The sequence below is a fragment of the Pocillopora verrucosa genome, chromosome 3 (assembly GCF_036669915.1).
Source record: "Pocillopora verrucosa isolate sample1 chromosome 3, ASM3666991v2, whole genome shotgun sequence".
Lineage (NCBI taxonomy): Eukaryota > Metazoa > Cnidaria > Anthozoa > Scleractinia > Pocilloporidae > Pocillopora > Pocillopora verrucosa.
Window position 1 is genome coordinate 24259426 of NC_089314.1, and position 16979 is coordinate 24276404.

General features: G+C 37.6%; 2 protein-coding genes across 3 annotated transcripts; one reads left to right on the forward strand and one right to left on the reverse strand.

Moving 5' to 3' along the window:
* Positions 1-55: 55 nt before the first annotated feature.
* Positions 56-8627, forward strand: LOC131773619 (saccharopine dehydrogenase-like oxidoreductase). Of its 2 annotated transcripts, XM_059089558.2 has the most exons (12): positions 56-249; positions 1757-1863; positions 2071-2151; positions 2882-3011; positions 3393-3442; positions 3658-3794; positions 4475-4712; positions 4879-4935; positions 5999-6066; positions 6454-6506; positions 8037-8112; positions 8220-8627. In XM_059089558.2, the coding sequence occupies exons 1-12, from the start codon at positions 60-62 to the stop codon at positions 8332-8334; spliced, it is 1302 nt and encodes a 433-aa protein (XP_058945541.2). In that variant the 5' UTR covers positions 56-59; the 3' UTR covers positions 8335-8627. The 2 variants fall into 2 exon arrangements, with proteins under 2 accessions (XP_058945541.2, XP_066020061.1); XM_066163964.1 differs by lacking the exon at positions 6454-6506.
* A 454-nt stretch (positions 8628-9081) lies between these two features.
* Positions 9082-14622, reverse strand: LOC131773630 (transmembrane prolyl 4-hydroxylase-like). Its single transcript, XM_059089567.2, has 11 exons — positions 14119-14622; positions 12296-12424; positions 12095-12179; positions 11734-11903; positions 11508-11569; positions 11372-11406; positions 10689-10842; positions 10520-10577; positions 10210-10322; positions 9898-9988; positions 9082-9505 (listed from the first exon to the last, which is right to left on the reverse strand). Exons 1-11 carry the CDS (start codon positions 14404-14406, stop codon positions 9227-9229), a joined length of 1464 nt encoding a protein of 487 aa, XP_058945550.2. The 5' UTR covers positions 14407-14622; the 3' UTR covers positions 9082-9226.
* Positions 14623-16979: the final 2357 nt, after the last annotated feature.

Genomic DNA, 16979 nt, shown 5'->3' on the forward strand with positions numbered 1-16979 from the left:
TAGTATCCCATGATGCATAGTATAAGCCTTAGTCATACCCAGTCTACTCAGCAAAGCAGATGTCCCAAGTCATTATGGCGAGCAGCGAGAGGGAATTTGCCATCGTTGTTTTCGGTGCTAGTGGATTCACCGGCCAATTTGTGGTGAGAGAGGTGGCGAAGAACTGCAAGGGAAAGTTTAAGTGGGCTATTGCTGGTCGCAGTAAGGACAAACTGGAGAAGGTTTTGCAGGAGACTGCTAGCGAACTTGGTAGGTACACTGCATTTAATTTGCACAACATCCCCACAGGGTGTTGTTTTTTCAGATGGGGTAACATCATTAACGAGGGTTACTGTTGCCTTATCGATTCTTAAATCTGTAACACATTTCGTTTAAACCATCTTGGCATCATTTGGGGGTGTTTAAGACGTTTAATAATTCAGCTGGTGGGTTGGGAAATATAAAGAAGAGCAATTTTTTTTTTTTGCAAAAATGCAGGCTAGACCTTTTGGACCTGCATCGGAATTTGGACCGGATGGCACTTTTCCAATTTTTTTTTCGGTTTCATTAAAACTGACTGACTTTATAAACTACACGTGATATATATTTTTTCTTCCGTGGCTCATCACACATAAACATGGGCAGTTTCTCGTGTGTTCTAACATGCATTTGCTCCAAAGTTCAATGGAGTGAACCTTCAGGATTGACCTTTCCACTGTAGCTGTTGTGTGCCTGTGGATGTGTTGCTCACCTGACAACCACAATTTTTTTTGTGTGTGTGATTATTATTAATTATTATTGGCAGTCATGCATTTAAAATAGAATAAAGTGAAACACATTTCCCTTAAATTCAACAGAGAGGCTCATAATTTCTTTAAGAAAAAGTAGGGTGCAAGGTTCCAAACTCTGGAAAGATAGAGGATATAGAAGCCCTGTTCCATACAAATACTTGAAGAGGTTATGATGCTCTCTGTTTAATTAAAGGGGAGATGTGTTTCATTTTAATTAATTTTAAACATGACAGTTGCTAGTGTGAAAACATAATATTCATGTTATGTATTTCTATCTCAAAGTTTTTTTATTATTACAAATTTCTAAGATACCCAAACTGCAAGTACTATTACATTGTGTAGAGTGCGCAGTAACAAATTTTTCATGAAATAATTCATTACTTTAACCCTTAACCCTTTAATTCCCAAGATCTCATTACTAATTCTTCTTACTGTCTTCAATATAGTTTGTTTTGATGTTAGTTTTGTGAATTTGGTAATGGATCAACTAATAATCCCCTAATCAATATTTTTCCTTATTCTCATCACTTGTCTGCTTGATACTCTTTTGATATTGTAAGGAGAAATTCTGTCTTGGTCACTTATGGGAGTTACAGGGTTAAATCCCTGGGAGTGATTAGCATCCAATTTCTCCCTACAATACCACCCCTGAATCAAGCATTAAGGTCACAAGAATAAAGGATATGACCACCAACTAAAGAAGCTCTTGATTGTTAAACAAATTCTCCTTGTCAACACCTCAAGAAATGTATAGAGAAAAAGTATGGAGAATGTACCTATCGATTTTAGGGTAAAGATTTTAAAAATAATAAATAGATAACTATAGTTATTAAAGTAATTATTGTTTATTTTTATTATTTTACTAATACCTACTTACTTGCTATATATGAGTGTTTGTTTATTTGCTTTTTGCTTTGTTCGTTTACTTGTATATACAAGTGAATTCTTGTTGATCTTCTGTCATGCATGATTTTACTTGTTTGTAGGTCTTTTTGTGGGGGATGTTGGCATTATGGTTGCAGATTGTAGTGATGAAGCTTCTCTCAGTACAATGTGTTCTGCAGCAAGGATTATTCTGAACTGTGTTGGTCCGGTAGGAGAAAATTTTCTTTCTGTCACACTGTTAATGGCTGGTCCACAACTCTCAAATAATGTCAAGTCTCGTTGAAATTTCAGAAAATACTTGACTCAGTCTGGCCCAGGGCCATTGACATGAAAACATCAGTTATAATTGAAGATGATTTAAACTCCAGCCTGGTGAATTGCTTCAAAGAGGATTTACTTTGGTTTTGTTTCACAGTACCGGTTTTATGGGGAACCAGTAGTGAAAGCAGCAGTAGAAAATGGATGTCATCATTTGGATATCAGCGGAGAACCAGAGGTATGCAACTAGACGATAAATGATAAATTAGAGCTCAAGTTTCCTCATTGTTCCACAATCTTTTACAACTTTCACTCCTTCCACTCCCAAGATCCAGTCTTCAATTTTTGACCCTTCAAGTTAACACCCAAGATCTCATCTGTAATTCTTCTTACTGTCCGTTAAATGATTCTCATTATGTTAGTTTGGACAATTTGGTATTGGATCAATTAGTAATTCCATAATTGATATTTTTCTTTATTCTCATCACTTCATTGTAAGGAGAAATTCTGTCTTGGTCACCCATGGGAGTTAAAGGTTAATATCTACACTGTGTCATAAATTTCTTGGCCTTGAGAAGTCAGTTTTTCTTTTTTTCTCCTACCTTTTCTTCTGGAAAATGTACTAGTTTTGTAGAATTAAGAGACGCTATGTTTTGGTCACCCCTGAGTCATGAGAATAATCAATTAAGGGATTATAAGTTGATCCACTTCTAAATTCTCCAAACTAGCATCCTAAGAATTCTATAGAAGACAGTAAGAACTGAACTACTAATGAGATCTTGGGAGTGAAAGGATAAAGCACACATTTTGGACTGCCACCTAGTTACCATTCTTTTCAGTGTTTCTGCAAGAATAGTATATAATTCAAAATTAAAGTAACCTGTCGACATATAAAATACTAAAAAAAGTTACAGCCACTGGTTTATTTGTGTTATACCAGTATTTTTGTATTGCATTTCTTTTCTCAGTTCCTGGAAACAATGCAGCATAAGTATCATAATAAAGCTGTTTGTGCAGGAGTGCATGTTGTGGGTACTTGTGGATTTGATAGCATCCCAGCTGACATGGGTGTGGTCTTTACCCAAGAAAGTTTTCCAGGTGCTGAACATTTGCTGTGTTCATACTCACAACATTTATACAGATGTTTTATACTTTAATAAGTAAATGGCTGTTAACATATCCCATAAAGGGATGCCAGGGAGACACAGTGGCTGTAAAAGAAGGCCATCAAATTTTAGCAGGGTTTCATTTAGCACTGTGTTACAAGTATCCCACAGGTCTCTTGGGGAGGAGGTCAGGAGGTTGAGGGCAGTTTTGTTTATAAACTCAGTGGATAAAACTAAATTATCTTGTAGTACTCCCTCAGACTCTGCTCCACAGTTTCTTAAGAAAATTACCTCTTTATTCATTTCTGCATGGATTAAGTCTGGATTACAGTCATTAGTTTTAGGTCATTTGCATTTTTGTTACATGTTTTAGGGGAACTGTGCCATTTGGAGAGCTTCTTGACATTGCATTCTGGTCCAAAGGTAATTTTTACAAATTGTACATCTACAAGAATCTACAGTTTACTCCCAATGACTTGAACCTTCAAGGGAAATTGAAAAAGGTTTGATGGAGTTATTGATAGTTTGAGTTATCAGGCACTGAGGATACAGGCACTGCACAAGTTAAAGTGCCTGTTGTAGCTCTTTATAATTAAATCTGATTTTGCATGTATAGCTGGGTTATTTTCAACTTTCAGGGATCAAAGGGGCATTATGGGACTTACCAGTCAATCATTTATGGCATAGCTAGTGAAAGGGAAGGAAATCTGAAAAATCTCCGAAAGGAATTGTTTTCAAAGCCAATGCCAAAGTTTGGACCTAAACTGGCCAGACGGTTTGTAAATTTATTATTTCATAATTTTGCTGAATTTAGTACTAAATATTTTATGAAAAGTTGTGCAATGTAAAATGTTACATTTTGTCTCTTTAATTGTGCAATTTTTACATCAAGTGGGGGAAGATTGATAGTGGGGTGGGGTGGGGTGGGGTGTGGTAATGAAGCAAACTGAGGTTCATGCATAATCTCTCTTCCTCAAATTGTTGGATACAGGAATGTGAGTGGTTCATGAGTAAATTTACAATTCTCTACTAATTTTGTTGCAATTGAAGTTAAAATCTCTTCAGTCATAAATTTCACAAAAACCAAACTGTTAAAACAGATAAGCTCTGTATAATTAAAAACAAAATGATAATGTTATAATTATGATCATAACTACTTATAATAATAATAATATTGATAATAATAATAATAATAATAATAATAATAATAAACATGATAATAGTAACATTGTAATAATAATAGAAACAATGATAATAATTTAGTGTTGAAGAGAACCAGACAAATTGGAAAGGGAACCATCTTCAAAACTAGGACTCGTGTCTCATTAGCCAGTGTCTTGGAACGTTTTCCCCGTGAAGAACAGAACAAACGGCTCAGACATGTTGCACGCAATTCAGTGATTGAGCAAGTCGATTGCACAATTCATTGTCAAATTGCCTTTATGTTTCCACTAGGAGTTTTATTTCATACAGTGATGAGGTACAAAAGTGGTGCATTCCCTTCCTTGGAGCTGATCCATCTGTGGTCAGAAGAACACAGCGGCACAACGTGGAAGTGCGCGACAAAAAGCCAGTCCAGTATGGCGCATATGTGTCTCAGCCTTCTCTGATGGTTATTTTTCTTTTCTTGTTCTTTGGTTTCTTCTTTTACATCTTGTGTCAGTTCAAGAAAGGACGTCAATTGCTGGAAAAGGCAAGCCTTATAGAGATAAGTTCTTAGCTTGAATCAGATATTTGTAAACTTCAAAAGCGCTTTTATGATTTATCGTAAGGAAACACTGTCACTGAAGGAAAAAAATGTGCCTGTCTAGTCTGTCAGTTCATACACTTAATAATGTGTTGTACTTATATTTCTTCAGCACCCAAAGTTCTTCTCGTGTGGCTTTTTCTCACATAAAGGACCAACCAGAGAACAGGTGAGGTGCTTACGACTATTATCTCTTCCAGCGCTCTCTGCGCTTCTCACTCCGTTCTCTATATTTCCTTGCTCCTTTACTGGCATGATGGGTCAAGACAATTTTGGTAAATTTCTCCTCCTCCTAGCAGATTGCCATCTGTCTAGAACAAGTGTACTTGAAACGCAATTATAGTCGACCAACCGGCTAAGTTCCTCGAGCCAATTTTCTGTACAGTATTTGCTACGGTGGTCGAAAGTAATCCGAGATTTCACTGGTTTTGCCTCGCTTTCTCTGTGACTGGTCAAAGAAACTCGTGCCACTCCCTCAACCAATCAGAAGCAAAACTTAAACTATTGCCGCTTGGTCGCTCGCGCTCTAGGCAGTGTGATTGTTTTAACTCTGATTTCCAATTGGTTCTAATTTTTTTTTCTCCCCTCTCCTGATTGGCCGTTGTGATTACTTATTCGTGTTTCGGAGGCTTGCTGTGTATAATAAATATGGAATCACGTGAAGAGATACGTGGAGAGAAAGCCCTACAAGAGATCTGTTGAAACGCAGTCCATTTTAACATCCACCTCTGTTCCTTTCTGGCATTTGAGTTCTTCGTTCTACAGTTTTATGATATTGTAGTCAATAACAGCAGCAAGGGTTTCATGAAAAAGTCTGTTACCGGCTGTCTACCGTCGCTTATAAGACCGCTGACCGCCGTCTGTTTAGCTTGCGAGCCGGCTCTCATGTTTGGATTTAGTTTTACGGTCCCTTCCAAGGGTGACTAACGTCTCACTTCTCCTTACAACATCACCTCTGAATCAAACAGCAAGGTCATGAGAATAAAGGAGATGATCACCAACTAAGGAAGCTCTTGATTGTTGAACAAATTCTCCTTGTCAAAACCCTTGGAAATGTCTAGGGAGTAGTATGGAGAATATGCATACTGATGTTAAGGAGTAAAGGGTTAAACCATCGGCAGCTGCTTATGGAAAAAAGGTTGTTGAACCCCCGAAGCTGTATATGACCTACTTGATTGATTTATTGGTTGAATGGTTATGTTATATACGTAAACTTCTGCTTTAAATTGCAGATGGCAGAAACTTCGTTTTCTTTCGTTATGAAGGGAGCTGGGTACAGTAAAAAAGCTGTGCAGTCAGGGTAAGTCAGAACTCTACTTGCTTTTTTTGTTGTTCCTTTTGTTAATTATGAGCATTTTACACGTACTGATGGACATAAATTTACAATTGGGAAAACAAAAGGTCGGTTTCTCGTTATAGCGAAAGCCCATGTTATACATTTTTTGAATAACCCTTTGGCACCTGAGAGTGATCATCATCTAATTTCTCCTTACCTGGTAAATCACACGTCAAGGTCTCGAGAATAAAGGAAATAATCACCAACTAAAGAAGCTCTTGATTGTTAAACAGATTCTCCTTTTCAGCACCTTTGGAAATTTATAGAGAACAGTATGGAGAATATGTATACTGATGTTAGGGTGTAAAGGGTTAGGTAACATTGGTGACGGTCATATTGTTCCCTATGTAGGGATGCCCCAGCTAAACTTGATTGTCAGATAGTAACCAAAGTGACGGGACCAGGTGAGTCCTAACTGTTGTTTTTTTCATCAACAGCCCATTGCTCTGTTTCAATTTAAGGGGTAATTTAGCATTATCAACTGAGATGATAACGGAAATTGGCCACCGTAAATGGTTTCAAAACTGACGTTTCGAACGTTAGCCTTTTGTCATAGCGAGTGGAGGAATTGTGCATTGTGTGTGTGTTTATACGCTATTGGTGGGAATATGGTGACGAGAAAACAAGAATAAATCAGTGAATAAATCAGGGAAATAATCAGTGATTATTGATCAATTTAAAGGGGTTAGGTTATACAGTTAGAGAACACATTTATGTCTTTCATTTACCAAAATAATAACAAACAAGGACAAATTTCAAGGCAAAAAAAAGAGATACGCATACAAATCACAATAAAATTGGAAAGGTCACGGCTTTGTATTTCAAGTTTGCCTCAATTAATGCAGTCAGATCAGTTTTCTTGGTTTGTTAATCCACGTACTAATGATTAGCTTTTGTTTTCTCTGCACCAGTTACTCTGCGATTTTCAGCTAATATTGAAGAAATGTAAAATAGTTTCCGTGTTTACATAGCCTGATGTAAACACGCGGGAGGTTGGGAGAACACGAGATAAGCGTAGGAAACCACGACGCGAAGCGGAGTTGTTTCCAGTTTATCGAGTGTTCTCCCAACCTCCGAAGTGTTTACATCAGGCTATGTAAACACGGAAACCATTTTACATTTCTTTTATAAAATAACTAATGAAAGAGCCTCTTCTTGCAACGAAGGAAAGCGACTTGCTTGTTGTTCATTTGGCTTTTCGGCCGTTTCTTGAATACTGGGAAAATTAAACTCCAAAGAAAAATTAGGAAAATCTTCTTCTTCCATTACTTTACTCAAAACAAACTTAAAGAAACTGAGTTACTGCTAAATAAATAGCAGGGAGAACTCCGCGAGAAGATTCAGTATGAAAACTGTGTTTACATACGCTCATGTAAAATGGTTTTATGGCCAATCAGAGCACACGCGTACTATTTGAATTATTTTATAATAAGATATTTAAAGCAATTTTTGTCCACTTTGTCAGTGCTTAGTTTCCTTTAGATTGCACGACTCAAGGCAAGAAATAATTTACCGGCTGGCGCAGGTCAAGTTGTCTGGACCCCCCCTTTTTTTTACTTGAACTTAACCCACATTTGGCCTGACAAATATATCCATTATGTCACATTTCAATAAATTCCACACTTTAAGTATATTTACCACAGTTTTTATCGTTCATGCAGCCCCGAACTTAAAGCAGTGGAGTGATAGAGCCGTACTTGAAACCTGAACTTTGCGTAGAATTAAATTTGTCTTCGCATGCACGAAAAACCAGTCAGAATATCTGATCAACGAAGAAGTTGACTATACAAAACCTTTATTTGAACGGACATTGTCCTCGAATGGCCATTATTTCGAGCACTGTGACCATTTAATCATTTACAATACCTAAAGCTTTGGGCATGTCCATAGTGCAGTGTGTTATATGCTGTAACATTCCTTTTTTAACTCATCAGAGGCAGGTTATGTTGCCACTCCTATCTGCATGGTACAGGCTGCTATGGTGATCCTGGAAGAGACTTTACCAAACAGGTATCTTAAAATGATGTTTTATATAGGTATTTTGACTAAAAAACATTAGGATTTATCTTGAGGACAGCTGCTTCAATTAGTTTACAATGTGATCATTTCTTTTTCAGTGGAGGCGTTCTTACTCCAGCTGCAGCTTTCACGGGGACATCATTGATTGATCGGCTCAATGAAAATGGTGTTGTGTTTTCAGTGCTTAGTTGCAAAGAAAGTGGAACATACTAGCAGTTGCTCTCAGGACAACAGAATGAGAGGGAATGGATAGGAACATGAACTATTTTGAAGTCCTATGGTTCCCTTGAGGATAATTAATATCTTTTTTGTCAGAAATTTTTTCTCAATATGGGTAGCTGATAAGAGAAAAATGGTTTTCTCATATCGGGAGCAAAACGTGAACGTGTGTTGAAGATGCTGAACTAATTAATAACCAGACACCTTCATATATCACTTGTTACCAATTTATTACATTCATTTTAAAATCGCAAAATTCGGGCGCTCAAATACAGGATTTCTAAGTCTGTTTTGGTGTTTTACTGATCTAATACTAAGCTTGTTTGTGAAAAGTTGCAATAGTTGTCTTCATGTTTCACTTATTACCAACATTTTAAAAATCGCAAAATCCGGGCGCTCAAATGCATGATTTTCAAATCTGTTTTGGTGTTTTACTGATCTAGTACTAAGCTGGTTTGTGAGAAAGTTGTAGTAGTTGTCTTTCATTTTCCTGCAATTTGATTGGTCACTGTAAGCAAGCCTTGAGATCTGATTAGTTGTTGTTGTGGGTTTTTTTTTCTTGTAAAGCTTTCTCAATGGCTGGGAAAAAGGTACGATTTAGAGCGAAAGATGAAACGATTCGCGAATAAATCGCACTAACGAGAGCTCATCAGATTGCAAGTATCACCAGTGGTTTCAAAGTGGATGTAATGAATAACACCTTCATGTATTCTTACATCCTCAGCGTAAATGTCAATCAGGTTCGTTGTTATATCAGGTTTTAGTATTGAGTTATCAGCGCTCCATCACAAGTGCAGACAAAGAAATGGAAATCTACCTCCAGTCTTATTTCTACGATTCTGCCCTTCTTAGGCAAAGCTCTGTACCTGGCAAACTCTTTCTTCCCTCATTTTGTTCTCGAATTCTTGTCATTCCAAGTCCGCAAATCGTCCCAGTTTCCACCAATGATATTTATCCAATTATTTACAATCCACTTATGGCCCCTTATGACGTCGCATCCTCCGTGGTATGACCTGAGATCGAGGCTTGAAATCCAGCCGGATGTTTTATTAGTCACGTGATTATACCACATAATAGCAGAACCTCGTTTTGGTGTCACCCTTAGGTTAGCTTTTGAGCAGTACGCGCTCAGATTGGAAAGGTAGTTTGATTTCCTCATCCATGTCTGTTCGAAGAATAAGGGAAATGGACAATTAAAAAAGCCATGTTTTTCCTGGTCAATAAAACTGGGAGTTCTCTGCCGTAGTTTTTGCCGTCTGTTAAGAGTATCAACGATCCCAAGCCTTTAGATTGACTATTTCACCAAATTTGTTGACGTGACCATAACAATGGAAGTAAATCAATCTTTTCCTACAGAAAGAATTCAAGCTTAAAATTGTTAAGATAGATTTAGAAGTTAGAGATTATTGTACTCGTTTTCGAGAGAATGACGACTTACCCTTTTCGAGATCCGGCCGCAACGAAAAAGTTACATTTTGCGCTCATAATTTGCGATGAAAAGCTAAGGAAGAATTAACTATTTTTTCAGTGAATCACATACTAGGTTATCATGCGAACCTGTTGGTTGAATGTGTCACTATCGGCGATTGGAAAAGCGGTTTGTCCTCCTTCCGCCACATCGTTGAGAAAGTAGAGAATTGTTATGAACCTGGTCAAGGAATGAACGGATCATTGATGAAAGGCATTATTGCTGTTTCCTACACATGTAGGTTATGATTATTCTTGTGAAAGTGCAATTGAGAAAGTGAGGAAAGCGGGGAATACAGTTAATGCTATACTTAAGGTTAAGAAAAGCGTCTGAGAGCTTGTGAAAGATAAAAGGCAAGAAACGGCTGGAGATCAAAACAGAATCACCACTGACCGACTGACCTGCAGATACGACATTTATCCAATGATCTTCGATGACAACACGTAGCCTCGGCATGTAGTGGGTGAGAGTCATAATGGCAGTGATAATGACCTCCCGGGCCATATCGTACAGCCTGCAATAAAGAGCAATGAGTTTCTATGTTTTAAATTTTTTCTTTGACCTAACACCAGGCTCTCCTTCCCGCTGGTCCTAAGGGTATACAGCTGAAGTTAAAATTTCATTATCATCATCATTACTCATCTTGGACTTTCGGTTTGACACACTCATCGCTCTAAAACATAAAAATTCTTATAGCAAAATCGTTCCTACCACAGGAGTTTCACTGCCTTTTATTATTTCAACTGGAAGACCCGTGAGAGCTGCCTTTCTGAAAAAGAGAAGATTAAAAATATCAAACTGAAAGTTGCTTCTTGATATCGTTAGGATCATTTCATCAACCGGTATTGAACTGGTGTTGATCTGATGTTACTGTGCCTACTTTTTATTAAGTGTTGTCGAGATTTGGTCATCTTCAGCGAACTCAATGTATGTTTGGTTACTATGGCGACCTTTGACCTTCGGTTCCAGATTTCCAACTTGCTTCACATATTTCATGATGTCGGCTGGTAAAAATTCACTTCGATGAATCCTTCCTAAGAGAAATTAGCGAATGTTAAAACATGTCGCGTATTGCAGTTTGTTTATCTGGAGTGTAAAGGGCATGCTGATGAATAATCAGGACTTTAAAGCTTTGCGATTAGAATAAGCATCATTTCAAATGATCAAAAAATTTCAGATTAAAAAAGGCAGTAAGAGTGACTTTCCATCCTGGGTTGGGGAGAGTTTTATATTTTGTGTAAAATTAATATCTTGCTCGAGCCATCTACACAATCTAACCTCTATAGATCTGTACAAGACAAATTTATAAGTAAACCATGCTCAGTAAATCGTCCATGATGATAAAAACTTCAACCGTTTCGTTGAGAAAATTGCTCATGAAATACCCTTTTACACTAAGTGAAGGTCATTGTTCAATCCAACCTCATTCTTAGGATCTCTCTCCCTCTCTCTCCCCTTTGCCTCTCTTTTATTTGAGGTGAGACGACAAGGAAACCAATGGAGAGAGAGAACCTGAGACAGAGGGTTTGTTCAGCCAGGCTTCATTTGAATTCTTTGACTCACCAGGGTTAACCTTGCCAATATTCAACGTCGTAAGCCTACGAAAGTGACCCACGGTAAGTGACCAGTTAGTATTTTTTTTAACTTAGTTGGAAAACAACACAATGTGAAATGAAAATAAAAAATATGTCATTTTTACATTTTCTTTACATCCTTTGTTGTGAAATGTAGATCCCAAAAGTAACGCATACCGGCAATGACCTTCAATAGAAAAAATCACGGACTAACTTCAAATGCAAAGTAACTAAAACCACAAGGCAAGATGAAGCAATGAAAGCCATTTCTGCCTTAATTACTTGTATTGAAGTATTTTCAAGTTAATACACAGCCACGATTATATCAACGTTCCAAATTGATTTTTTTACCTCGTCGCTATTTATTAAGTCATCTCGGTTGAGATCCCAGTGGTCGAAAGAAGTCTGGGTAAGAAGGCTATCCATTGAGTTGTGAAACACATCACTGTTCTCCTGTCTCCCATGCTCGGCCATTGCAAGAACTCTGTTGATTTCGGCTTCACTCAAGAAAGCAGGGATTTCTAAACACGTCAAATATATCGTATCTTACTGATGAAAGGCCTATCTGGAACGTATTTCTACGCAAAGCTCGTAATTTAACGAATCTTAAAGAATTCATCTAGAATCAAAACGGCAAAAAATATTTCACAACGTCTCCAAGTGTACTAAATTTGTCCTCAACTCGAACTCTAATAATATGTGGTGCACTTACCGAATATAGGGGGCCTTACACTCAGTGTTTTTACTGTAAAAGGTGGCTGTTCTTTAATAAGCCCGATTTGTCGAACAAAACCAACCTGATATAAAATAGATCAAGTTCACAAACTTTAGTATAATTAGATTTAAATCGTACGGGTATTTCCACCCCGGAATATAAATTTCACTGCTATTTATTCGTTGCTCAATTTTATACCTCAACAGGATCCAGGCGAGGTAACTTCGTTCTTCGAACAACGCATGGACCGTGTACATCGTCAAGATGATTTACTCCAGCTGAGTTTGAGGCTGCCAGAAAAATAACTATCGTCTGTAATACAATCGCCTTACGACGAGAATGCATTGTGTATCATTTTCGAAAAGGCATTATTAAATCGCTATACTGAAAAAGCGGCGATAAAATTTGAAATTCCATAGTTTAAAACGCCAGTAAAAGAATGGGCAATCTTAAATACGTGCATGCTCCTCGCAGCGTGTAATTTTAACAGGTACCGGCAATAAGTAGATAGCCAAATTTTGAGAGAGTGGTAAGATTATTTCTTCCTATTGTTTTCCATTTCAAACTTTCAATTTCTTTTAACTGGTTGAATTGTATTATCTGAAAAAATGTGCAAGACTTATTCAATTTTTCTAAAATGTTTCAATGCGAAACCTGAGTTTAGGTATTTTGTGACAGATATATTTTGATAAAGAATGTTTTCTGTTGTTTCCATGGTACCTGCCATGTGACCAAATGCCACTGAATTGTGTGATGTAAATAACTTTTATTCCTTTTCAATCGCTGTAACTTAATTTCCTTATTTGTTTTTCATGACTTTAATATTTTTACTTTTAAACTGAGACATTTTAGGTCCGGCTCGAGGTGTAAACCTCAAAATAAACGAAGGCACAATTCTCTTTATTTTCAGCCATGACTGTCAGCTGGGAAACCATAGGCAGTTCTGAAGGACAAAAATACAACAGAAGACTTAAGGCTTTTCCCTTTTAATAGACTGAACTCCACTTTATACATGTTTCACTCTCGAAGTTTATATTTCCGTCAACAACTATGGATTTCCATATTTGAAGGAAACATACATTATATTAAAAAAGGATTTCGGGAAAGAAACTTCGAATCCAAGCTCGAGTGTTGCTCTTCATCTTAACGAAGAAAAAGTAGAATTCGGCTCACAAATCAGTTAACACGCCATAAGAATCGTTGCAGTTTTATTTGAGAGCAATTTGAAAATATTTGAAGAGATAGATTTAGCTTTTAACCGACTGGTGGCTCAACTTCTTCAATGATAACTCCGTCGGCCTGGTTAGAGCCTGTGTAAGCATCCCCATTAGTGTTAAAAGGCACACCACAGTTGCCAACGCTGAATCCAACACGAACTTTACCAGCAGCAATTCCGCCACAATAGCCCTCTATGCTGGTGGGTCTGTGAACGTTGATGTTGGCGCTTTGGTACAAGGAGCCATCAATGGGAGCGGGAACTTTGCACTCTACTCCATTGAAAGTGAAGAACTATCTCTTACAACACGCTGTGCAGCCAGTGATACGAATATTGCCCATGTAAACCACACGAAGGTATGAATCACCCCTGAGCTTGACAAAGTCACACTCCTGGAAACGTTGATCAAGGAAGTTATTCCGCATATAAACTATTTTGATAAAAACGGTCTATGACAGAATCTACTGTAAATTACGTTATTCTCAGTTCGAGAGTCAAGCCCAATTTACTCTTCTCAGGTATAGCTGTGTGGTCAAACTTCAAGAATTTCGAGACAGAAGGAAATCTGTCAAAAATATTCTAAGATTAATCGTTTTTTGTTTGTTTGTTTTTATGAACGATGATGAAAATGATGCAGCATCACTAATCACAGACGTAATCATCTCAAAGCTGGCACAACCTTAGCGAGGAACCGCACTGTACTGCGTGAGGAATTTATTCCGTATTACAAAACGTAAACTGGTCGCGTCTCATTGTTAAAGGAAATGATATATTTTCATCATAATATAGTAACTGATTTTCTTACATGCACTTTTCCATTGTCTCTGCCATCCTTTGTATTGTCGTGTACCCACGCGCATTGTTTCCACCGTCGAGAATTTCCAGCACCACTCTGACCACAGCCGCAGTAAGCAGATGTCCCTGGTGTTCCTGGATTCCCAGGGATACCAGGCGTTCCTGGTATTCCCGGTTGGCCAGGTGGACCTTGACAGCACTGGTGGGGAAGAAACAATAGATGAAGCTGCATTGGTGTAGAGAATGATGGGGTTGAGCCGTGTCTTTGATAACGGGAAGGCGATAATAAGCGAGTCATGCTTCTTAGATGAAAATAAATTCTCAATGGAAGACAGCATCAAGAAAATTGATATAATAAAACACGAGCATTAGAGCATTAGATAGACATGTAGTTTACGGTTCAGCAAACTGAAAAACTTCAACTACTTCTTCTCTGCTTTCAGCTTTTGTACACCAATTGAAAATACACAAACCGTGGGTAAACAACTTTCTTCCCATTTTATTATAAGGTTGATTTAACTACATTGTGCTACTCCAATGTGACGTCTCAATATGCTATTTGGTCCTCGTGTTATGACATTATGCTATCACATTTGACTATTTTGCTTTTGCAATGTGCTGATTTGTCACTGTACCTTGGCGTTCGGCTATTATACTTTGCTATTTTGCCATTGCATTTTAGTATTCTTCCATTTCGACATTAGGAAGAGCAGTTTTGCTGTTGTGATTTATCATTTTTATAGCGTGCGTTTCATTATGGTGTATTGACAAGGTAACGTACAGTTCGGCATGACACTCAGAAACGAGTTTCGGACAAGATAAATTATTTCCCGCCAAAATTATAATTATGTTAATTTATTTCCTCTCTGTCGCCCTGTCTTGGTTGGAAACACGGTGGCTCTTCGTGAAAGTGCGGTGAATTTATAATTATTAGAAGAGGCGACCTGTCTAATTAGGGAACACACATCCCAGGGTCCCGAAAATGGTCCTCCAAAGTACGGTGCAGTAGCCAGTGCAGTGAACAGATGGGAAACCGACGGACGTGTACTGGAAAATTTTCGAAATTTATTTCAGCCGCACACGTGATTACAAATCAATATGGCTCCAGTCTCTGGTCGTCCGCCTGAACTGACTAAATGAGTTTGGTCAGCGGAGCTAGTCAGCAGATGACTTTTTCATCGCCGGAATATCGCGATCGACCTCGCTTAACAAGAAAGGCTGCCTTCTCTTCGCTACGTAAGTAACCATTTCTTGTTTGACACATCGGTGTTTTCACTCGCATTGATATTTCATTGTTCCGCTTTGAGACACGCGGTTAACAATACTCACGAGCAAGGAGTCAAGATATAAATTATTAACTTTTACTATTTTTATCATCCAATCACAGGTCGGAGCTATTCCTGTAATTAGTCGCTTGTGCCGGAGAGTACTGTGAACACATTACTATACTAAAATGGTTTGTTTGCCAAAATTGGTGTTTATTGCCGTACGTGGTAGGTAATTTTACGACATGTTTTAAACAAGAGTTTCATTCAAATACATATATCTAACCCAAGGTAACTTTCTGGACTGGAATGTCAGAAATGGTATGGTACTGTGTGTTAACTAACTTTGTTGGTATAATTTTCAATAGTTTGTCTGAGTATGTCAGGATACTGAGCTGAGGCCGATAAGTTAGAATGTTTTGCCTATTTTTTATCTTAAACAAGGTCATAACATGAAGCAATTTTGTCTTCATTCTTTAACTCCCGAGATCTGTTTGCTAATTCTCCCCTCTGGTTTCTAGATGTTTCCTTGTACCTTTGTTACAGGAATTTGTTGTTAGATCAAGATAACGACTTACTCTTTTGTTGGATATTGTATAAATATTTTAGGGAGAAGTTACATGTAAATCACATCTGGGAGTTTAAGGGTAAAACAGCGTGATGTGATGCACTGCTACCTAAATTTCACTGAAGTTCGAAATATCCAGGACTTAAGCATTCCCCACAAATTTGTTCAAACTGCAGCTTACTAATTCTGCAGAGCAGTTGCAATATGCAACTCTAATGCTCACAATTTTGACAAGTACTAGTTAATCTTTCATTTACTTAGACTGAAGGGAAAATGAAATTGTTCATTAACTTGAAAGGTGATTGATAAAGAAACCTTGAGACTTCACCTTACCTAGAATTTGATAGCAGAGAGTAAGAAGTACTGTTGAGCTCTTTGGAGTAAAAGGGTTCAGTGAACTTAACCTTAATCTACACATATTTTAAAGAAGACCTTAAATTGAGTTGTGATGCAAATGTTGTCTAGCCGTAGGCTGAATACCTTTCACACTGAATCCAGATTGTTTCTTAATTCCCACATTCAAAGATACATTTTTTTAAAGAGCTGTAACTTATGAACTTTGATGAATTTATTTCACTCAACAGTCACTTATACATGTAGTTAGTATGTTAGTAATGGAATCACAATTGTAAGCATTTATATTTTGTACAGCTTCCTTTTTCAACAAAGACCAAGATGGGTCTTCCTTTAAGGCAGCTCTTCTGTCCGGTTCCCCAGGAGTGGGTAAAACCACATCAGCGACACTGGTTTGTGAAGAGCCTGGTTTTACGTACATTGAAATGAATGCCTGTGACACACGGAGCAAAAAGACCTTGGAAGAACACATTTCTCAGTTACTGAACAATAAAACCATGGATGGCTTTCTGACAGGTTGTCAAATTTCTGTAAGATTTGGAATGACTGATATTATTAGAGATGCTTCATTCATTCTCCTGTCTTACTAAACTGATTTTCCACTGTAGTTAATTTATTATTATCAACTGAGTTGGTAACGTAAATTGACCACCGAAAAGAGTTTTAAAGCTGAGTAGAGCACTT